This window comes from Tachyglossus aculeatus, unplaced genomic scaffold (assembly GCF_015852505.1).
Source record: "Tachyglossus aculeatus isolate mTacAcu1 unplaced genomic scaffold, mTacAcu1.pri scaffold_1_arrow_ctg1, whole genome shotgun sequence".
Lineage (NCBI taxonomy): Eukaryota > Metazoa > Chordata > Mammalia > Monotremata > Tachyglossidae > Tachyglossus > Tachyglossus aculeatus.
The window spans coordinates 2,763,655-2,787,558 of record NW_024044915.1 but is presented as its reverse complement, the minus strand read 5'-3'; the positions used below and the strand labels follow the sequence as shown (position 1 = coordinate 2,787,558).

The window sequence follows — 23,904 nt, the reverse complement described above, 5'->3', positions numbered from 1 at the left end:
GTGCTATTTGTTTAGCTCTTGCTTTGTGTCTTGCATTGTACTAAATGCTGGAGTAGAAACAAGAAGCTCAGAGTGCACACACTCCCTGCCCCTTTGAGGGCTCACCTTCTAAGAAGGGGGGAATAGGATTGGATCTCTATTTTATCAATGTGGAAACGGAGGCATAGAGAAGTTAAGTGAATTGTCCAGGGCCATATAGCAGATAAATAGTGAAGCTGGGATTAAAAACCAGTCTTCTGACTCCCAGCCTGGGGTATTTCCACTAATTCATGGTGACTCTGTAAATTGCCTAAGTGGGTAATGGATGAGGAAATAGAAGTTGATCTGTCTTAGTCACCCAGCCCAGGAATTGGGGAAGTCTCTCTTCCTCTCTCTCTCTTTATTTCTCTCTTTCTCTTTATCTCTCTCTCTTTCCCTCCCTTTCTTCTTTCCAGCCTCGCAAAGCTGGAGCCCTGAAAGGGATCCCTCAGAGTGGTGGAAAATGGCAATCTAAATGTAGAGGGGAGAGAGGGAGCTCTGGAGACAGCAGTGTCCCCAAGCCCCTCGGATATGCCTATCCAGGACTCCAGCCAGTCTGACAGCCCCTGGATCATATCGTGGAGAATTCAGGTGACTTTTTCCTGCCCCCCAGTTTGTGGTTTTTGTGGGAGCCTTGGAGGGGTGCTACCCGATGTGTTTTCAGGTAGCTGAAGAAGCAGCATGGCTTAGTGGATAGACCATGGGCCTGGGAGTCAGAAGATCATGGTTTTGAATTCCGGCCCTGCCACGTGTCTTCTGAGTGACGTTGGGCAAGGCATTTCATTTCACTGAGCCACAGTTACCTCATATGTAGAATGGGGATTAACAGTGTGAGCCCTATGTGGGACAGGGACTGTGTCAAACCTGAATATATTGCATTTATCTCAGCACACAGAAGAGTGCTTGGCACATAGTTAGCACTTAACAAGCACCATGATTATTAGTATTATTATTTTCATTTTCAATCTGTTCATTACCAAGGACCCAGAGCTGATAATACAAACCAGGTCTATTGCCACCCATAGAAGCATTCAATAGTGGGTTTTTTTGGTATTTATGAACTGTGTAATATGTGCCAGGCACTGTTCTAAGCGCTGACTTAGATGTAAGCTAACCAGGTAGGACAAAGCCCCTGCTCCACATAAGGCACACAGTCTTATTCCCCATTTTACAGATTGAGGCACCTGAGGCTCAGAGAAGTGAAGTGACTTGCCCAGGGTCACACAGTGGAAAAGTGTCAGAGCCACCCAGGTCCTTCTGAATCCTGTCCTGTTGGAAGGTGGAGGATCTGATTGTTGGACATATCTTAGACTGTGGGGATGAGCTGGATTCACAGGGTCCTCTACTGTGGTTACTGCCAAAGGAGTGTGTGAGGCCTGTGGCCAGCTTCCTCAGTACTTTTTTCTGTCCTTGTCACTACTCTCAGACACCTGCCCGATGTGAATGCTGCCAACCGCAGAGTCTATGCAGGGACTGGCATTGTTGTGGTGGGTGCATAACAGAATTCTGGGAGGCTCCTCCAGTTCCAGAATCATCCCCAAGCCCCCAGCCCTATCTGCCATCTCAAACTCCCTGGGGACCCAGGAGGGAGGGCAATTCTTAATTGTTTTTTCCTCTGATGTTTTTGAGAAAGTTTCAGGGATGCAGCTGCAGTGCTTCGGGCAAGGAAAATCTCCAGAGCCCCTGCATGGGTGATTTCTCTTGTCCCAGAATGGGTTCCTCCCATTCCCAACTACAGGCAAACCACGGCAATAGATTGGAACCATCATTTTTAAAAGTTCAGGCAAATCTTCATAAGCACCCCCTTTTCCCTTGTCTCTGTGTCTCCTGGATGCAGCGTCTCCCACATTTTACTGACATATTCCCTGTGGTGGGAGTGGAGACTGGAGTCCGATCCTTGTGCTAGAGGAAAAGAGACTCCGTACTCTGATCGTCCCTCACAGCTTGTCCTTGGTTCACCTCACCTCGATGCCCTCTCTGCTTACCCTGTTTCTGCTCCTCCAGCTTCCCCAATCTACCAGGGGTGAAGAGAAGACCCCCTGCTGTCTGGACAGACAGTATCCAACCACCTACTACAGGGATGGGGACCTGATCATTGCAGGGATGTTATCTCTGCAGACCATGACTGTTTCTCAGAGTGGAAGGTTCATCAATAATAACAACAAGAAGAACTATATTCCCGAGTAAGTGGTTTTGTTGGTTTTGTGGTTATATTTAATTAATTTAGTTAAATTGTTGTACTTACTAAGCGCTTAATGTGTGCCAAAGACTGTTCATAACACTAGTTGGACAAAGTCCCTATCTCCCATGTGGCTCACAGTCTAAGTTTGAGGGATGAGGTTTTAATCCCCATTTTACAGATGAGGTAACTGAGGCACAGAAAAGTTAAGTGACCAGTCCAAAAATCACACAGCAGTCATTTGGCAGAGTTGGAAGAACCCAAGTCTTCTGACACCCAAGCTCGGGGCCCACTGATTCTTTCATTTTCTCTGTTTCTATGGTGATTGATGATTGAGCAGTAACTGCATCCAACACTGAGTTTCTGACCTCCTTCCTGAGAGATCCAAGTCCACATTCTGAACCCTCATCATCACCACACAGACTGGACTCTCTGTCCTTCCTTCTCTCCCTTCAGTTCTTGTCCCTCAGATCATCATCACGGGTTTGAAGGAGAAATATTTCCCTCCACTCCTTCCACTCCCTCCCTCACCTCGTAACCATCAGAGCTGTGGCTTCGGGCCAGGGAAGACTTGGGGCGGGTGATGCAGAAGGGGATGCAGGGTGGCTGATACTGGTGATTCAGGACCCTGGGCCGGGTGATGCTTGCTGCCACTGGACTTTTTACCCGATCTGTTTGCTTGGTAGTAAATGTCCCCTGGAATGCAGGGTGGAGGTTCAGGGTGGACCCTGGGGGTGAACACTTCTGCCTCATTTCAGGTGGGTTTACAAAGACTTCCAGCATTTCCTGGCCCTGCTGTTTGCTGTGGAGGAGATCAACAAGGATCCTGGCCTTTTATCCAATGTGTCCCTGGGGTTCCACATCCACGAAAACTACCACCATGCTGATAATGCCATAGAGGGTGCCTTGATGTGGCTGTCGGGAGGACGACAGACCATCCCTAACTACGGCTGTGAAAGACGGGAAAAGTCTGTGGCTGTCATCGGAGGAGCTACATCTGCCCTGTCCATCAGCATGGCAAACATCCTGGGACTCTACAAGCTCCCACAGGTAGGAGACCATTCAACTAGTCTGGTGGCATCCCTATGTAGATAAGGAATGACCAGATTGGCGACATGTCTTGTGGAATAGAGTTTCCCTTCACCTCTTTCAATCCCACACTGCATGTTGAGAAGGGATGTTTCTAGGAAAGAGCAGTTTTTCAGACACAACCTAGCACTGTGTGTGCTTCGAGGACAAGCCAGGTCCTGAGGGTTCATATATCCAGAGTATGCAAACGTTCAAGTGAATTTCCATCACACTTTTTTCCATTGTTGTTTTTTTCTTGCTCCTAGTGCACTCCCTGTCCATTCTGCAATTTTCCCTTTAAGAGGGTTAAGAAGAAATGTTAAAAGGAAAGATATGCGTGGGGTATGGAGTCACCAGAGCATACAGAAGCCAGGGACAGGGGATACACATGTGGGTATCATTCATTAATTCATTTATTCTTTCAATCGTACTTATTGAGTGCTTCCTGTGTGCAGAGCACTGTACTAAGGGCTTGGGAAGTACAGGTCGGCAACGTATAGAGACGGTCCCTACACAACAATGGGCTAAAAGTCTAGAAGGGGGAGACAGACAACAAAGCAAAACATGCAGACAGGTGTCAGAATCATTAACAAAATAAATAGAATAGTAAATATGTATCAGTAAAGCAAATAGAGTAATAAATCTGTACAAATATATACAAGTATTGTGGGGAGGGGAAGGAGGGAGGGGAGAGGGGGAGGATGGGGAGGAGGTGAGGAAAAAGGGTCCTTAACCTGGGAAGGCCACCTGGAGGAGGTGAGCTCTCAGTAGGACTTTGAAGGGAGGAAGAGGGTTAGTTTGGTGGATGTGAGGAAGGAAGGCATTCCAGACCAGTGGAAGGACGTGGGCTGGGGGTCGACGGTGGGATAGGCAAGAACGAGGCACAGTGAGGAGCTTAGACGCAGAGGAACTGAGGGTGCAGGCTGGGCTGTGGAAGGAGAGAAGGGAGGTGAGATAGGAGGGGGCGAGTTGATGGAGAGCCTTGAAGCCGAGAGTGAGGAGTTTTTGCTTGCTTCATAGATTAACAGGCAACCACTGGAGATTTTTGAGTAGGAGAGTGACAAGCCCAGAGCATTTCTGTACAAAGATAATCCAGGAAGCAGAGTGAAAACTCTGTTCTTTCTCCCCTTTTCATCTCACTTTGCACTCAGTTCTTTTGGAGAGCTCCTCCACTCCCATGGCTTCAGCTACCCAGGCCAAGCAGTAACTCTCCAGTCAGTCTCACAGTACTAAGTTCCCACATCCTCTGCCAATCTAACATTTCCACTTGACTTCCAGGTATCTGCACAGGGATGTCTCTCTGAAGCCTCAGTTTCATAAGAATGAAACTGAACTCTTCATTTTCCCTCCCGTATCCATTCCTCTACCTAAGTTTCCTATCAGGACTGGTAACACCACTGTTCTCCCTGTTACCAAGACCCTCATTCCTGGCATGAGATTTTCTAGGTAGTCTCTTATATCAGTGTCCTCATCGATCTGCTTATCTGTAGATAATTTTGCTTTAATCTCTCCTGCTAGCCAAATGCAGTCTATGAAACTGTTCCATCATGACAAAGCTTCCCTTCATCCTCGGGGATTTCAATATCCATGTGGTTGTTCCCGATAACCCTTCTGTTGACCGTTTCCTCTCACTCCTTCACTCCTTGACCTCCTGCTCCATCCCATCTTACCCAGTCAACAGCTTGGACACACTCGATCTCATCCTCGCTATTTCCCCTCACCAACTCTATCCTCACCAACTCTGAAATTTCTTTATAATGAAAATTACTAATAATTGTGGCACTTTTAGGTGCTTACTATAGGCCAAACCTTGTACTAATTCCTGCAGATGTTAATGATGATTAGGTCCCACATGGGGCTCGCAGTATTAGTGGTAGGGAGAATATGTTTTTTGAATCCCCAGTGATAACCAAGGTCCAGAGAAGTGAAATGACTTGCCAACGAGACTTGGGCTGGCATTGGAAACCAGGGGTTCTGTCTTCCAGCCTCGTGCTTTTTCCACTAGACCACAATGTATTCAACTGAAAGCTCCTCATCTGACTTCCATCCTCCCAACCCAACTTGGTCATCTGAGGTGTTTCCCCATAGAGACGGTCAATCTATTAATTCACACCACTATTCTCAAATCATCATGTCCCACTTGGTCTCCATAACCAAACTACCTACCCTGATGCACAAATTGACACTCTCAACACCTCCTCTCTACTGGTATCAATGCACTTGCTCCTCTATCCCTTCTCCATTATCTTACCACTAACTCAAAGCACTGGATTACCTCCATAGCACTCTTCCTTTGCTCCCATGGACAGGCCACGGAACAGTGCTGGCAGCAATCCATATATCAGGCCGACCTAGTTTATGTCAAGTTCATCTTTTCCTGCTCTATCTTGCCCTTTCACCTGCCAGACAGCAATCCTGCTCCATGATTATTGACCTCTATGGCCATTGTCTTTGCCAGGTGTTTCAGACATTTAAGTCCCTCCTCAAATCCCAACGATCTTTAGTCCCTCTCCTGGCTATGTACTTTGTGGATAAAATTGAAATAATCAAGCATGATCTCCCTAAAATCCTCCCTCGTCCTGTCCAGTCCCTCCCTCCCCCACTCCATTTTGAACCTCTCATCTTTCCCTGAAGTGTTCCAAGAGGAGAATGCTTGCTTCCTCTCAAAATCTCCCCCTCCTACCTGTTCTTCCAAACCTTTTCCTTTGGATCTTATTGCAGCACGTGACCTCTCCTTTTTTTCCTTGTTGACCACCTCCTTCACCTGTTCATTATCCAATGGCTTCTTCCCCACTGCTCGAAACCATGCTCATATATTCCCACTCCTGAAAATAACCCACCTTGACCCTTCAGCTCCCTCTGGTTAAAGCTCCATCTCCTCCTAACATTCCTTTCCAAACTCCATAAGTGAGTTGTCTGCACCTACTGTCTCTACTTCCTTGCTGATTTCCTACTACAACCGAGCCCGTACCGTCCGTCCTCTAATGCCAACCTAATCGCTGTTCATTGATCTCATCTATCTTTCTGCTGACCTCTGGCCTATGTTCTGCCTCTGGCCCATAACTCTCTCCTCCATCCTACCCGAAAGATGATCACTTTCTTTGTCCACGTAACCTTGCTAATGTCACGACTCTTCCAAGAAAGCTTCCCTGATCAGACCCTCATTTCCCCTACTCCCTAGCCTTTCTGGTTGCCTATGCACCTTTGGTTCGCCCCACCCCTCATCGCCAAACTACTTATGTACATATCCATAATATAATTTAACATCCATCTCTTGATCTAGTCTGTTAGCCCACTGTGGGTACAGAACATGCTTGCCGGCCCTGTTATTTTGTACTCTTTCAGGAACTGAGTACAGTGCTCCGCATGCAGTAATTGCTCAATAAATATGACTGATTGATGAAAATCTCTTTGAAGATAGGTATTGTGTTTTTTGCCCTTTTTATCATTTCCCAAATGATAAGATCATTGATTCAATTGTATTTATTGAGCGCTTACTGAGTGCACAACACTGTACTAAGCGTTTGGGAAGTACAAGTCGGCAACATATAGAGACGGTCCCTACCCAACAACGGGCTCACAGTCTGGAAAGGCGGAGACAGACACCAAAACAAAGCATGTAGACACGTGTCAAAGCGATATGAACATCATTAACAAAATCAAAGAATAGTAAATAAGTACAAGTAAAATAAATAGAGTAATAAATCTGTATAAATATATGCAAATGCTGTGGGGAGGGGAAGGAGGTAGGGCAGAGAGGTTGGGGAGGAGGAGAGGAAAAAGGGGGCTCAGTCTGGGAAGGCTAAGAGTTTACTTAACTCCTTCTGGGAAGATCAGTGCTCTTCCCAAAGAAGGAGCTAAGTAAACTCTTTTTATGAATTTACCAATATCCTCACCCATCCCAATCAGCTTTTTCGTTCTCTACCCAGATCACCTATGGCCCGTTCGATCCGGTCCTGAGCGACAAGACCCAATTTCCATCTCTCTATCAGGTGGCCCCCAGGATCTCCTCTCTGCCTCGGGGGATAGTCCGTTTAATGGTACATTTTGGCTGGACCTGGGTTGGGCTGCTGGTGTCAGATGATATGATAGGAGAGAGATTCCTCTCGGATGTGACCGCGGAAATGGTCAGGAATGGTGTCTGTGCAGCTTTTACCATAAAGATCCCCAGTGAGAGCTTCCACATTAATTTAGCCTGGAAAGTCTACTACAGGGTCACGGCTACATCAGCCACAGTGATGGCTGTCTACGGGGATGCAGAGTCCCTAAGCCTCCTGAGAGCTGCGATAGAGAGATTTGGACTATCCAAGATGGTTTTGATCACCACCTTTAACTGGGACTTTACTTTGAACATTAAGAAAGTAACAAACTACAACTTTCATGGAACTTTCACAATGGCAAACCTTGTTAAAGAAGTTCCCCATTTCAGGGATTTTTTACAGACAGTTAGACCAGAGAAATACCCAGAAATCATTGTCTTGAAGGAGTTCTGGGAGTCTGCCTTTGACTGTTCCTTTTCATTTCCTAAACCGGGTGGAAGAAAATGCTCAGAAAATGCTTCCTTGGAGTTGCTGCCTGTGCACCATTTTTCCCTGACGATGTCTGCCCTGAGTTACAGTGTGTACAATGCCATGTATGCTGTAACTCAGGGTCTCCAGGAGTTGCTCCTGTCCTGCTCAGACCTGGAATCTCGGGGAAACAAGGATTGTCTGGTTTCTCATCTGTGGCAGGTAATGTTCCCCCCCTGGAACAGGGGGCTGCAAAATTAGTCAGTTAATCATTGGTGTGTATTGAGGGCTTACTGTGTGCAGACAGTAGTCCTGACCATTCAGGAGAGTACATTACAACAAAGTTGGTAGACAGATTTCTTGTTCACAAGGAGCTTTTAGTCTAGAGGTCACAAAAGGAAGGCCCTGCTGAAGTGCAGGAATGGAGGGCCTGGTCGATACTTACACCTTTGGAGAAGGCTTATCCGTTATACTCTGGCATATATAGGACTGAGTTCAGAGATCGAGTCCTAGAAATTCATTCACTGAAATACAATTGCAGGTAAAAGAGAGGAGGAACACTGCACTAATGCAAGAGGTCCTTCCTGGGCATCTGGTTAAACTGTAACTAAATTTGGACCAATGGAAATTGGTTTGTTTTAATCATAGTCATTGGTGTATTAGCTGCCCCAGCCTCACACATTCTGGCAAAGAAGGAAGATATAAATCAATCAATCCTTCAGTGGTACTTATTGAGCGCTTATTGTGTGCCACGCACTGTATTAAGAACTTGGGTGTGTACCATACAACAGAGGTGGTAGACATGTTCCCTGCCCATAAAGAAGAATTGGTAAATCACAAATATTATCGATCCCAATACTTATTTAATAAGTGGTTCATCGATTGCAGGTTGAAGATAACACAGTGCAAGGCACTGAAATCATTAAACTTAACAACATGACAAGGGACAGCATTTTTGAATGGCACTTTGCTCCCCAGATCGGACCATCAGTGCTGCGTTCTTCGAACTTGAAGGGTGACCCATATCAATTGGAATAACTAAGACTATCCCACTAGGGATAGCGAGGCTGGGGAGGTGGTCACAGAATGCAGCTTCATGGGTCACCATCCTCATCATCGTGATCCTCGCCATCTGCCCTCCTCTCTCCTGTGCACAGTTCCCCATTACTGATTGCCACAAACTAACTGCTGAATGAAAGAGGTCGGCAGTGTCCCTGGACCTAGGGTGAGGCTTCCCTCCACTGTTAGGCAGACATATCCCTCCCTTCCCTCCTCCTTGTCTATGCATGGATGAGATGGAAAATATTCCCATGAGGAGGTCTGCCTTTCCTGGGTTCCCTTCCATGCCCTCCATTTCATGCCAGGAAATAGAGAGAAAAAGACAGAGAGAGAGATTTCCCCGATTCCTGGGCTGAGTGATTAAGGCCTGGGGGAGGGTGGGGGCTCTGGAGAAGCAGAGCAATCAGCAGCACCAAAGATGGGGAAGAAGAAATCCCCTCCCAGTGGGACGATTGCTCCCAGACTCCAGGTCTCCCCTGTTGCCTCCCTGTAGCGGTTTTCCGGGAAGTCATGATAATAATGATAATAATATTGGTGATGGTATTTGCTAAGTGCTTACTAGGTGCCAGTACTGTATTCAGCACTGGGATAGATAAGGGATAATCAAGTCAGACGCAGGCCTTATGTCAATTGGAATAACCAACACTATCCCACTGGGGATAGCGAGGGTTGAGAGGTGGTCACAGAATGCAGCTTCATGGGTCACGATCCTCATCATTGTGATCATCGCCATCTGCCCTCCTCTCTCCTGTACACAGTTCCCCATTACTGATTGCCACAAACTAAGTGCTGAATGAAAGAGGTCGGCAGCGTCGCTGGACCTAGGGTGAGGCTTCCCTCCACTGTTAGGCAGACATATCCCTCCCTTCCCTCCTCCTTGTCTATGCATGGATGAGATGGAAAATATTCCCATGAGGAGGTCTGCCTTTCCTGGGTTCCCTTCCATGCCCTCCATTTCATGCCAGGAAATAGAGAGAAAAAGACAGAGAGAGAGAGATTTCCCCGATTCCTGGGCTGAGTGATTAAGGCCTGGGGGAGGGTGGGGGCTCTGGAGAAGCAGAGCAATCAGCAGCACCAAAGATGGGGAAGAAGAAATCCCCTTCCAGTGGGACAATTGCTCCCAGACTCCAGGTCTCCCCTGTTGCCTCCCTGTAGCAGTTTTCCTGGGAAGTCATGATAATAATGATAATAATATTGGTGATGGTGTTTGCTAAGTGCTTACTAGGTGCCAGCACTGCATTAAACACTGGGATAGATAAGGGATAATCAAGTCAGATGCAGGCCTTGTCCCAAATGGGGCCCACAGTTCAACGGGGAGAAAGAAAGGTATTGAATGGCCCACGGAAGTTAAGCCACTTGGAGAAGCAGCATGGCGCAGTGGATAGAGCATGGGCCTGGGAGTCCGAATGTCATGGGTTCTAATTGTGATGCAAACAAACAAACTGACCCCCCCAAAACCCCACTGCAGCTGATCTCACCTCCCATGGGGTAGGGAGTCTCTAGAATTTACTTTTATCCATTTTCAGCTCCATGAGTTTCTGAGAAAGGGTCAGTTTGACAACCCTGTCGGGGAACTGGTGATTCTGGACGAGAACCGCAGATCTGCTGCAAAATTTGACATTCTGAACTTTGTAATTTTTCCCAATGGAAATGGTGAGTTGGTGAAAGTCGGGGAGGTGGACCCCCAGGCACCCCCCGACCAAGACATCATCATCAATGAGACAATGATCGTGTGGCCTGGGGGAGCCTCTCAGGTAAGCAGCCAATGGGAATGCCCGGATGTCCTGAAGTGGTAGTCCCAGGCTTCTAGTCGTGATTTTACTGATGGAGCACTTACTGGGTGCACAGCACTGGAACTAGACTGTAGACTGTAAGCTCGCTGTGGTCAGGGAATGTGTCTGTTCATTATCATATTTTATGTTTCCAAGTTCTCAGTTTACAGTTCTACACACAGTAAGTGCTCAATAAATACTATTAAATGAATGAATGAATACCTGGTTCTGGGAAAAAGTACTTACATGGCAATGAGACACTGAGTTTGGTCCTCAAGGGGTGCATGATCTGAGACTATGAGGTGTAGAGGGAACTCAACTCCAACTCTCTCCTAGACCCCCTCCAATCTGGCTTCCATACCCTACACTCCACCGAAACTGCCCTCTTAGAGGTCACCAATGACCGCCTTCTTGCCAAATCCAATGGCTCCTATTCTATCCTAATCCTCCTCGACCTCTTAGCTGCCTTCGACAGTGGACCACCCCCTTCTCCTCAGCACACTATCCAACCTTGGTTTCACAGACTCTGTCCTCTCCTAGGTCTCTTCTTATCTCTTCGGCCATTCATTCTCAGTCTCCTTTGCGGGCTCCTACTCCCCCTCCCATCCCCGTACTGTAGGGGTTCCCCAGGGTCAGTTCTAGGTCCTCTTCTGTTCTTTATGTACACTCACTCCCTTGGTGAACTCATTCGCTCCCATGGCTTCAACTATCAACTCTATGCTGATGACACCCAAATCGACATTGCCCTTGCTCTCTCTCCCTCCCTCCAGGCTCGTTTCTCCTTCTGCTTTCAGGACATCTCCATATGGATGTCTGCCCGCCATCTAAAACTCAGTATGTCCAAGACTGAACTCCTTATCTTCTCTCCCAAACCCTGTCCTCTCCCTGACTTTCCCGTCACTGTTGACGGCACTACCATCCTTCCCATCTCACAAGCCCGCAACCTTGCTGTCATCCTCGACTCCACTCTCTCATTCACCCTACACATCCAATCCGTCACCAAAACCTGCCGGTCTCACCTCCACAACATCGCCAAGATCTGCCCTTTCCTCTCCATCCAAATTGCTACCTTGCTGGTTCAATCTCTCATCCCATCCTGACTGGATTACTGCATCAGCCTCCTCTCTGACCTCCCATCCTCCTGTCTCTCCCTGCTTCAGTCTATGCTTCACTCTGCTGCCCAGAATATCTTTGTACAGAAACGCTCTGGGCATATCCCTCCCCTTCTCAAAAATCTCCAGTGGTTTCCTATCAACCTACGAATCAAGCAAAAGCTCCTCACCCTCGACTTCAAGTCTCTCCATCACCTTGCCCCCTTCTACCTCACCTCCCTTCTCTCCTTCTACAGCCCAGCCAGCACCCTCTACTCTTTTGCCGCTAACCTCCTCACTGTTCCTCGTTTCTCACCTGTCCCGCCATCGGCCCCCGGCCAGCGACCTTCCCCTGTCCTGGAATGACCTTCCTCCACGCATCGGCCAAACTAGCTCTCTTCCTCCCTTCAAAGCCTTACTGAGCGCTCACCTCCTTCAGGAGGCCTTCCCAGAATAAGCCCACCTTTTCCTCTCCTCCTTCCCATCCTCCCCGCCCTACCTCCTTCCCCTCCCCACAGCACTTGTATATATTTGTACAGATATATGACTCTATTTTACTTGCACATATTTACCACTTTATTCATTTTGTTGTTAGTGATGTGCATAAAGCTATAATTCTTTTTATTCTGACGGTTTTGACACTTGTCTACGTATTTTGGTTTGTTGTCTGTCTCCACCTTCAAGACTGTGAGCCCGTTGTTGGGTAAGGACCGTCTCTATATGTTGCTGACTTGTACTTCCCAAGCGCTTAGTACAGTACTCGGCACACAGTAAGTGCTCAATAAATATGATTGAATGAATGAATGAACTGCAGACAGACACATCTGGGGCAATTAACCACTAAATCAAGGCCCGAAGCAGGGATGACTAGGGGATCCTATCAATTCTCCCAATCCCTAGGTGAAGGGGTTCAATTATGAGCCAAGGTGGTGTGCTTCCTCCTCTACCTGTCATGTGATGCCACGTGATGCCAGCCTAATGCCAAGATTGCACCCAGCCCTCAGTGCGAGTGGGTTCTGGAGATGCAGTGACGCAGTCCAGCAAGGGGGATGCTGATGGAGCTTGGCTGCAGTTTAAATCCTTACATCCTGCTGTGGATAGATCATGCTGGGAACTGGGGCTCGGTTATACCAGAGGTGCTGTGACAGTTACAAGTGGCTCTGCTCGGCTATCTCTTCGGCCTAGCTCAGTACGGATTGTTCCATTCTGTGTGGGGTTCATGTGGAGAGAGCCCTGACCTGGCATGGTTCCTCTCTGATCACCTGCTTGGACTGGAGCTGGTGATGGGTCAGTCACCCTGGCTACAGTGTCACCTGGGGAATGTGATCCCCACATTCTTACTGTGGGACCGCGTATTGGTGGTCATGAAAACACAGCTTGGGAAACTGGGGATCTCAGAGCGCAGGAAGGGTTGTGGACACATTGGGAGGCAGAGAGCTATTTCCCCAGGTAGACCTCTGGGACCAGAATGTCATCTCCAAGACAGGAAACAGAAAAATGAAAATGCTTTAGCATTCATCTATTCAGAACCTTGGACCTTCCCGGCACAGTTTCTCAGACGCATCTTTCTGGATGCAGTTATGAATTCAAGGTTTGAGAGTTGAAGACACCTCTCTGCAGTCAGCCAAGGTGGGAAAAGGAAGGGATTCCTGAGCATCACTCTTGACCATGGGGTCGGCTCAGGTGGACCCCCACCACAGATCAGAATCTTGATGACCAGATTACTTCTCTCAACTCTACCCTCTCTACTCAACTCAACTGGCTCACTTCCCTTTCCCTTCGCCGTTCTCGTACCACTAACCCACAGCTTTGGATCACTGCCACTGTCCACCTCCTTCGCTCTTATGCTCGAGCTGCTGAACGCTGCTGGCGAAAGTCTGAACACCAAGCCAAACTTGTTACCTTCAAGTTTATCCTTTCCTGACTTAACTCTTCCACCTCTTCTGCCAGGCAAATCCATTTCTCCTCCCTTATTGACACCCATGCCCCATCATCCTCGTCAGCTCTTCCGTACATTTAACTCCCTTCTCAGGCCCCCTGTTACTCCCCCTCCTCCATCCCTCACCCCCAGCTATCTGGCCTCCTACTTCAGCATTAAAATTAACTCCACCAGGTCTGAGCTCCACAAAGTCACTCCTCCCCATTCTCCAACCCCCCGCTCTTAACCCTCTCCACTACTCTCCCATCCTTCCCAGCAGTATCTTCAGATGGGATCTCATCCCTCCTCTCAAGTACTACTCTATCCACCTGTGCTTCAGGCCCCATTCCCTCTCATCTTATGAAATTTTTCGCCCCTTCCCTCCTCCCCTCCTTAACTTAAATCTTCAACCGCTCACTCTTCACTGGTTCCTTCCCCTCTGTCTTCAAACATGCTCATGTCTCCACAATCCTAAAAAAAACCCTCTTTTGACCAAGCATCTCCTTCTAGTTATCGCCTTATCACCCTCCTTCCATTCCTTTCCAAATTCCTAGAACGAGTCGTCTACACCCCTGCTTCGAATTCCTCAACACCAACTCTCTCCTTGACCTCCTCCAATCTGGCTTCTGCCCACTACACTCCACTGAAACTGCCCTCTTAAAGGTCACCAATGACCTCCTTGTTGCCAAATCCAATGGCTCCTACTCTATCCTAATCCTCCTCGACCTCTCAGCTGCCTTCGACACTGTTGACCACCACCTTCTCATCAACACGCTAGACAACCTTGGATTCACAGACTCCATCCTCTCCTAGTTCTCCTCTTATCTCTCCGGCCATTCATTCTCAGTCTCCATTGCGGGCTCCTCCTCCCCCTCCTATCCCTTTATTGTAGGGGTTCCCCAAGGGTCAGTTCTTGGTCCTCTTCTGTTCTCTATCGACACTCACTCCCTTGGTGAGCTCATTCTATCCCACGGCTTCAACTATCATCTCTATGCTGATGACACCCAAATCTACATCTCTGCCCCTGCTCTCTCTCTCTCTCTCCCTTCAGGCTCGTGTCTCCTCCTGCGTTCAGGAGATCTCGATCTCGATGTCTGCCCGCCATCTAAAACTCAATATGTTCAAGACTGAACTGATCTTCCCTCCAAACTCTGCCCTCTCCCTGACTTTCCAGTCACTGTAGATGGCACTAGCAACCTTCCTGTCTCACAAGCCCGCAATTTTGGTGTCATCCTCGACTCTGCTCTCTCGTTCACCCCTCACATCCAGTCTGTCACCAAAACCTGCCGGTCTCACCTCTGTAACATCGCCAAGATCCGCCCTTTCCTCTCCATTCAAATAGCTACCTTGCTGGTTCAATCTCTCATCTTATCCCGACTGGTTTGCTGCATCAGCCTCCTCTGTGATCTCCCATCCTCCCATCTCTCCCCACTTCAGTCTATACTTCACGCTGCTGCCCGGATCATCTTTGTGCAGAAACCCTCTGGGCATGTTACTCCCCTTCTCAAAAATCTCGAGTGGCTTCCTTTCAACCTATGCATCAAGCAAAAACGCCTCACTCTCGGGTTCAAGGCTATCCATCACCTCGCCCCTCCTACTTCACGTCCCTTTTCTCCTTCCACAGCCCAGCCCGCATCATCTGCTCCTCTGCCGCTAACCCCTCACTGTATCTCGTTCTCACTTGTCCTGCTGTCAACCCCCGGCCCACGTCCTCTCCCTGGCCTGCAATGCCCTCCCTCCACACATCCGCCAAGCTAGCTCTCTTTCTCCCTTCAAAGCTCTGCTAAGAGCTCACCTCCTCAAAGAGGCTTTCCCAGACTGATCCCCCTTTTTCCTCTCCTCCTCCCCATCCCTCCCGCCCTACCTCCTCCCCCTGCCCACAACAACTGCATATATGCTTGTACAGATTTATTACTCTATTTATTTTACTTGTACAAATTTACTTTTCTATTTATTTTGTTAATGTTGTGCATTTAGCATTAATTCTATTTGTTCTGACGACTTGACACCTGTCCACATGTTTTGTTTTGTTGTCTGTCTCCCCCTTCTAGACTGTGAGCCCGTTGTTGGAAAGGGACCATCTCTATATGTTGCCAACCTGTATTTCCCAAGCGCTTAGTACAGTGCTCGGCACACAGTAAGCACTCAATAAATATGATTGAATGAATGAATGAATAAATGAATGTACCAGAAGTGGGACCTGATACCCCGACCCCCTGAAACCCTTGACTCTTAACAGGGAGAAGGAAAAGGGGGGAGGTGCACGACGGGGGCACTTGTAGCTCATCCTTTGTTGGGGCTCAGACCTGTATGGGAGGTGGTGGAGAAGCCTCTGGGTTGGAGGCTCCAGGATCACCTAGGTAGGTATAGAACTGTGGAGCTCCACTCTCACTGTCACTATCCTCTGTCTTGAAAATTCAGGCTCCACATTCGCAGTGCAGCAGGAGCTGTGGACCAGGATTCACGAAACGTGCTCAGCAAGGGGCGGCTGCCTGCTGCTATCTTTGTGTCAGGTGCCCAGAGGGAGAGATTTCCAATCAGACAGGTAGATATGTGCAGAGACCCAGATCCTCACATGACCCAGAGTCTGTGGGTCAGCTAGACTCACTTAGCTAGACTCACTCGCTCCCCCTTTCCCTTCACCGCTCTCGGCACCACTAACCCACAGCCCTGGATCACTGCCACTGTCCGCCTCCTTCGCTCTTATGCTCTAGCTGCCGAACGCTGCTGGCGAAAGTCTAAACACCATGCCAACCTCGTTCACTTCAAGTTTATCCTTTCCTGCCTTAACTCAGCCCTCTCTTCTGCCAGACAAAACTATTTCTCCTCCCTTATTGACACCCATGCCCATCACCCCCGCCAGCTCTTCCGTACAGTCAACTCCCTTCTCAGGCCCCCGGTTCCTCCCCCTCCTCCCTCCTTCACCCCCACCGATCTGGCCTCCTACTTCATTAACAAAATTAAATCCATCAGGTCCGACCTCCCCAAAGTCTCTTCCTCCCTTTCTCCATCCCCCCGGCTCTCAACACTCTCTGCTACTCTCCCATCCTTCCCAGCGGTATCCTCAGAGGAACTCTCCTCCCTCCTCTCAAGTGCTACTCCGGCCACCTGTGCTTCTGACCCCATTCCCTCTCATTTTATGAAATCTCTCGCTCCACCCCTTCTCCCCTCCTTAACTTCCATCTTCAAACCGCTCACTCTCCACTGGTTCCTTCCCCTCTGCCTTCAAACATGCCCATGTCTCTCCCATCCTAAAAAACCCTCTCTTGACCCCACCTCACCTTCTAGTTATCGTCCCATATCCCTCCTACCATTCCTTTCCAAACTCCTTGAACGAGTTGTCTACATGCGCTGCCTAGAATTCCTCAACAACAACTCTCTCCTCGACCCCCTCCAGTCTGGCTTCCGTCCCCTTCATTCCACGGAAACCGCCCTCTCAAAGGTCACCAATGACCTCCTGCTTGCCAAATCCAATGGCTCATATTCTGTCCTAATCCTCCTCGACCTCTCAGCTGCCTTTGACACTGTGGACCACCCCCTTCTCCTCAACACGCTATCTGACCTTGGCTTCACAGACTCCGTCCTCTCCTGGTTCTCCTCTTACCTCTCCGGTCGTTCTTTCTCAGTCTCTTTTGCAGGCTCGTCCTCCCCCTCCCATCCTCTTACTGTGGGGGTTCCCCAAGGTTCAGTGCTTGGTCCCCTTCTGTTCTCAATCTATACTCACTCGCTTGGTGACCTCATTCGCTCCCACGGCTTCAACTATCATCTCTACGCTGGTGACACCCAGATCTACATATCTGCCCCTGCTATCTCCCCCTCCCACCAGGCTCGCATCTCCTCCTGCCTTCAGGACATATACATCTGGATGTCTGCCCGCCACCTAAAGCTCAACATGTCGAAGACTGAGCTCTTTGTCTTCCCTCCCAAACCTTGTCCTCTCCCTGACTTTCCCATCTCTGTTGACGGCACTACCATCCTTCCCGTCTCACAAGCCCGCAACCTTGGTGTCATCCTCGACTCCGCTCTCTCATTAACCCCTCACATCCAAGCCGTCACCAAAACCTGCCGGTCTCAGCTCCGCAACATTGCCAAGATCCGCCCTTTCCTCTCCATCCAAACTGCTACCCTGCTCATTCAAGCTCTCATCCTATCCCGTCTGGACTACTGCACCAGCCTTCTCGCTGATCTCCCATCCTCGTGTCTCTCTCCACTTCAATCCATACTTCATGCTGCTGCCCGGATTATCTTTGTCCAGAAACGCTCTGGGCATATTACTCCCCTCCTCAAAAACCTCCAATGGCTACCAATCAATCTGCGCATCAGGAAGAAACTCCTCACCCTGGGCTTCAAGGCTCTCCATCACCTCGCCCCCTCCTACCTCACCTCCCTTCTCTCCTTCTACTGCCCAGCCCGCACCCTCCGCTCCTCCACCGCTAATCTTCTCACTGTACCTCGTTCTCGCCTGTCCCGCCGTCGACCCCCGGCCCACGTCATCCCCCGGGCCTGGAATGCCCTCCCTCTTCCCCTCCGCCAAGCTAGCTCTCTTCCTCCCTTCAAGGCCCTGCTGAGAGCTCACCTCCTCCAGGAGGCCTTCCCAGACTGAGCCCCTTCCTTCCTCTCCCCCTCGGCCCCCTCTCCATCCCCCCATCTTACCTCCATCCCTTCCCCACAGCACCTGTATATATGTACATATGGTTGTACATATTTATTCCTCTATTTATTTATTTATTTATTTATTTTACTTGTACATTTCTATCCTATTTATTTTATTTTGTTGGTATGTTTGGTTCTGTTCTCTGTCTCCCCCTTTTAGACTGTGAGCCCACTGTTGGGTAGGGACTGTCTCTATGTGTTACCAATTTGTACTTCCCAAGCGCTTAGTACAGTGCTCTGCACATAGTAAGCGCTCAATAAATACAATTGATTGATTGATTGATTGATTGATTGTGGGGCACTAGGCAGATGGTGACAGATGAAGGGCATGGGGAGCCAGAGACAGTTGATGGGAAAGTCCATGGGGCAGGCCAGAGATGGACATGCCTGACTGCAGCCGTGGATGTCCAGGAGCTTTTACTCAGCAGCTTCTTTGCCCATGGGCTGAGGTGACTGCAGGGTTGGGAAACACAATCTCGGCACTAGGCAAGGGTGCTTGGGAGAGAATGTTAGACCAGACGGGTCAGGTTTAATGAAGAGGCAAAAATCCCAGCCTGGGCTGTGGCCCTGACCTAGGTGGAGGGAAATATGTTGCTGTAGGGGGAGGTGAGACTCTGCTCCTTTTTCATTTCCTCCATCTTTAAGACACTCGATATTCACCCAACACTCAGGCCCACAGCAGTTTACGTGCATATCCATCATTTATTAATTTATTTAAATTACAGTTTCTATCCCTTTTTATACTGTGAACTCCTTCTGGGCAAGGAACGTGTCTACCCCAAGCTGTTGCATGTACTCCTCCAAGCACTTAGTACAGCATTCTGCACACAGTAAGTGCTGATTGACTGTCTGATTGATTGATTGAATGATTCTTTCCATTCAGACGCAAAGCAGTGTGTGAAGTGTCCTGAAGATCAGTATTCAAACATTGCGAGAGATGGCTGCCTTCACAAAGTGGTGACTTTCTGTCCCCCAAAGAACCACTGGGGATGATCCTGGTCTGCATGACCCTCTCCTTCTTTCTCCTCACAGCCCTGGTTTTAGGAGTCTTCATTAAGCACCGAGACACCCCCATAGTCCGTGCCAATAACCACAATCTCAGCTACACCCTCCTCATCTCCCTCAAACTTTGCTTCCTCTGTGCCCTGACCTTCATCGGCCAACCCACCACAGCCTCCTGCCTCCTCCGCCAAACGGCTTTTGGCGTCGTGTTCACTGTATCCATCTCCTCCATTTTGGCCAAGACTGTCACCGTGATTATGGCCTTCAGGGCCACGAGCTTGGGGAGCAGAGTCAGAAAGTGGGATCGGGGCCCAGAGCCTCCATCTCAATAGTCCTGTCCTGCTCCCTGGTCCAGGTGACCATCTGTGTGATCTGGTTGGGCACTGCTCCCCCCATTCCCGGAGATGAACACACACGCTGAGCCCAGACTCATTATCATAGAGTGTAATGAGGGCTCCGTGATTGCCTTCTACTGCGTCCTGGGCTACCTGGGCTTTCTGGCCCTAGTGAGCTTCACTGTGGCTTTCCTGGCCAGGAGGCTGCCAGACAGCTTCAATGAAGCCAAGTTCATCACGTTTGGCATGCTGGTGTTCTGCAGCGTCTGGGCCTCCTTCCTCCCCGCATACCAGGGCACCAAGGGGAAGGCCACAGTGACCACAGAGATCTTCTCCATCCTGGCCTCCAGTGCCGGGCTTCTTGGCTGCATCTTCATCCCAAAGTGCTATGTCATCCTGCTGCAGCCTGACAGGAACACCCGGGGAGTGGTTGAAGAGGAAATGATCCCTGGGACATTAGTTCAGGGCTGCTATGTTTATTGCTTAACATTTTTCTCTACCCCAGTTTTCTTACAGGACCAAAGGAGAGAGAAATCCAGCCAGGGATATCCAGAAGGGATTCCCTGGCCAATCCGAATCAGAGGTCAGGCCTGGGTGCTCCCATGGATCATTGGATGTTTGTCCCATGGCCTCCTGTACTCTTCCCTTCTCCAGGTGGGACTCCCACAGAGTCATCTGCCATCACCTGCTGGTTGTGCGGGAGACCACAGTGAGCTCGAGTTCACTCAAACCTGGGGCAGCAGATGGGGGAGGGAACAATGAGGATCAACGTCTCAGAATGGGAAGGTGGAGACCCTTCCCAGTGGAACAGAACTCTCAGGGAGGAAGGAAGCATCAACCCCATTTCCCTTTCCTATTTACCCTACTTTCTACATCAGCTATTCACTTGGGTCTTCACTCCTTAAGCCCTTAGATATTCATCCCACCCAAAGCTCCTCGGCTCTTAGGTCTTTAGGAGATGACTTCTTTAAGAGAAGCAGCGTGGCACAGTGGAAAGAGTGTGGGCTTTGGAGTCAGAGGTAATGGGATCTAATGCCCGCTCCGTCACTTAGTAGCTGTGTGGATTTGGGCAAGTCACTTCACTTCTCCGGGCCTCAGTTACCTCATCTGTAAAATGGGGATGAAGACCCCCATGGGACAACCCGATCACCTTGTAACCTCCCCAGCGCTTAGAACAGTGCTTGGCACATAGTAAGCGCTTAATAAATGCCAACTTAAAAAAGGCCATATCCTTATCCTCTGTTGCCGCCACTATGTATACTTTATTTTATGGTTTGTCTCCCCTTCTACACTGTAAACCCCCTGTGGTTAGGGATCAAATCTAACAATTCTATTGTATTGTAATCTCCCAGGGGTTTAGTGCAGGCCTCTATACCTCAAGTGCTCAATATATACCATGGATTGTTGGAATTATTGACTGATTCATTCTTCTTTTTTAAAACCCATGTACTTCTGCCTCCCCCATTTCTTGTCCCCATTGACCTGGCCTCTTTATTCACCGAGAAAATTTAGACCATCAGGTATGATCTCCCTAAAAACTTCCCTGATCCTCTCCATTCCCCCTTCCTTCTGCCCCTTCTTCAACACTCCCATATCTCCCAGCAGCATCTCAAGAGGAGGTCACTTGCCCTCTCTCAGATTCCACGCCCTCCAACTACACATCCAACTCCATCCCTTCGCAATTATCAACGCACTTACCACCGTCTTCAATTGCTAGCTTTCCAGTGACTTTTTCGCCACTGCTTTCAAACATGCTAATGCATTTCCTATCCTAAAAAAACCCTCCCTTGGCCCCTCAATGCTCTCCCATTGTAACCCTATCTGCCTCCTACCATTCCTCTCCAAACTCCTAGATAGTTGTCTACATCTTTTCTCTCAAGTTCATCTTCTCCAAATCTCTCCTTGAACCCCTTATATCTGGCTTCTGTCCCATTCACACCCAAAGACCACTCTCTCAAATGTCACAAACGATCTCCTTCTTGCTAAATCCCACAGCTCCTATTCCATTCTAATTCCTCCTCGACCTCGCATCCACCTTTGACACTGTCAAGCACCCGCTTTGCCTGGAAATATTATCCAATCTTGTCTTTACTGACAATGTCCTCTACTGGTTCTCCTCCTATCTCCCTGGTCACTCCTTCTCAGCCTCTGTCATGGGCTCCTCCTCTACCTCCCACTCCCTAACTGTGAGCATTTTTCAAGGTTCAGTTCTGCGTCCCCTTCTATTCTCCATCTACACTCACTCCCAGAAATCATTTGCTCCCAAGCCTTCAATTTCCACGGCCATCCAGCTGATTCCCAAATCTAAATCTCCAGCCCCAATCTCTCTCACTCTCTGCAGTCTCACATTTCCACTTGCCTTCAGGACATCTCTACTTGGATGTCCTCACAACGCCTCACATGTATCCTGTCCAAAACAGAACTCTTCATCTTCCCGCTCAAAAGCTGTCCTCCCCTGATTTTCCCATCACTTGTAGACAACACCACCATCCTTCCTGTTTCTCTAACCCATAACCTTGATAGTGTCCTCGACTCATTTCTCTCATTCAACGCACATCTTCAATTAGTCACTAAATCCTGTTACTCAACCTTCACAGCATCGGTAAAATCCTCCCTTTCATCTCCATCCAAACTTCTACCACAGGTATCTGTGGTGATTCCCACGGTAATCCTATCCCACCTTAATTCCTATACCGGCCTAATTGGTGCCCTCCCTACGTCTTGCCTATCCCTATTCCATTCCATACTTCATTCTGCTGCCTGGATCATTTGCCTGGATTTTTCCCCTGGATCCAGTTCATCCTTGCTTGCTTTAACTCTGCCCTCTCCTCTGCCTCGCAAAAATGTTTCTCCATCTTTATTGACACCCATACTCATTTTCCTCACCAGTTGTTCCTGTTCCCTCACCTCCCACATCCCTTGCCCCTAATGACCTGGCTTCCTTCTTTATTGAGAAAATTGAAACTATCAGCAATCTCCCTAAAATCTCCCCTGCTCCTCTCCAGTTCCTGTCCCTTCTTCAACTCTCCCTTCCTTCCCAGCAGTGTGTAAAGAGGAGATGTCCTGCTTTCTCTCAAAATCCATCCCTGTACCTACGCCTCCCATCCCATCCCTTTTCACCTTATTGAAACACTTTCCCCTACCGTTTTCCCTTCCTGACTGCCATCTTGAGCGGTTTGCTCTCCAATGGCTTCTTCCCCACTGCTTTCAGAGAATGTAGGGGAAGGAGATTTGAACCAGAATCATTTTTATTGTTACTGAGTAAAGAAATGGGAAAAGGGCAGAGCCTGAAAGGACAGGATCAGAGGCCCAGGATAGGGCGTGATTCAGAATTGCTGTTCCCAATCCGACTCATCGAGGATTCTACTGGAGAAAAAGGGCAGATCTCCCTCTGCCTTTTGGAGCTGCTGTCTTCAACCTTCTCCTGGGGACAGAAATTGGCGCTTTGTTTAGCTTAACTCAGGCCGTCATGACCATCCATGAAGGAGAGGTTGAGAGATGAAGGGAAGGGTGGCACATTATAGATCTGGGAGCTGATGCTGGAAATCACCATATGATGAAAGAGCAAACTTTTGTGATGTATATTGCATCACGTGTCTGTGGGAAGTGGCCAACATTTGAACTCCCATCTCAGGGTACATTATCCCCTGAAAATGACCCTGGTGATCTCAACTTCTATTATTCCATTTCATGATTCCCCTGTCACTCCGATAGCTATCATTTGGTGTTCCTGTCCGGCCTCAGCTGAATGATGTAGGCCTTGGGCCCAAAGATACAGCCCAGTAGTCTAGCACTGGAAGCCAGGTTGGAGACGATCTCAGCTACCACCATGGCCTTGCCCTTGATAATCAGATAGGTAGGCAGGAAGGGGACCCAGACACTGCAGAATACCAACATGCTGAACGTGAAGAAGCAGGCCTTGTTGAAGCTGTCGGCTAGCCTCCTGGCCAGGAATGCCACAATAAAGCTGACGAGAGGCAGGAACCCCATGTAGCCAAGGACGCAGTAGAATGCAAATGTAGAGCCCTCATTTTACTGGACACTGATGAGCCCAGGCTCAGATACCATGTCCACGTCTGGGAACGGAGGGGAGGTTCCCAGCCAGGATACCCATTTGACCGAGTGAGGAGATGAGGACGATGGAACTGGGTGCCTTGGAGGCCCAACCAAGTCGTCATTCTGCTGATCAGCCGTGTGACTTTAGGCAAGTCACTTAACTTCTCTGTGCCTCAGTTACCTCATCTGTAAAATGGAGATTAAGAGAGTGAGCCCCACGTGGGACAACCTGATTACCTTGTATC

At 48.9% G+C, this 23,904-nt stretch overlaps 1 protein-coding gene and 1 pseudogene across 1 annotated transcript; both read left to right on the top strand.

The window, feature by feature from the left end:
- Nucleotides 1-3,211: 3,211 nt before the first annotated feature.
- On the top strand, nt 3,212-19,259 carry LOC119923539 (vomeronasal type-2 receptor 26-like). The gene is made up of 5 exons (XM_038742899.1): nt 3,212-3,247; nt 7,195-7,995; nt 10,359-10,586; nt 16,035-16,158; nt 19,150-19,259. The coding sequence occupies exons 1-5, from the start codon at nt 3,212-3,214 to the stop codon at nt 19,257-19,259; spliced, it is 1,299 nt and encodes a 432-aa protein (XP_038598827.1).
- An 11-nt stretch (nt 19,260-19,270) lies between these two features.
- On the top strand, nt 19,271-23,105 carry LOC119923449 (annotated as a pseudogene).
- Nucleotides 23,106-23,904: the final 799 nt, after the last annotated feature.

Coding starts and splice junctions, on each gene's coding strand:
- LOC119923539 (XM_038742899.1), top strand. CDS start 3,212: ATGGCAAACATCCTGGGACTCTACAAGCTCCCACAG. Junction 7,996..10,358: donor TGGTTTCTCATCTGTGGCAG/GTAATGTTCCCC, acceptor ATCCATTTTCAG/CTCCATGAGTTTCTGAGAAA. Junction 10,587..16,034: donor GGCCTGGGGGAGCCTCTCAG/GTAAGCAGCCAA, acceptor TTGAAAATTCAG/GCTCCACATTCGCAGTGCAG.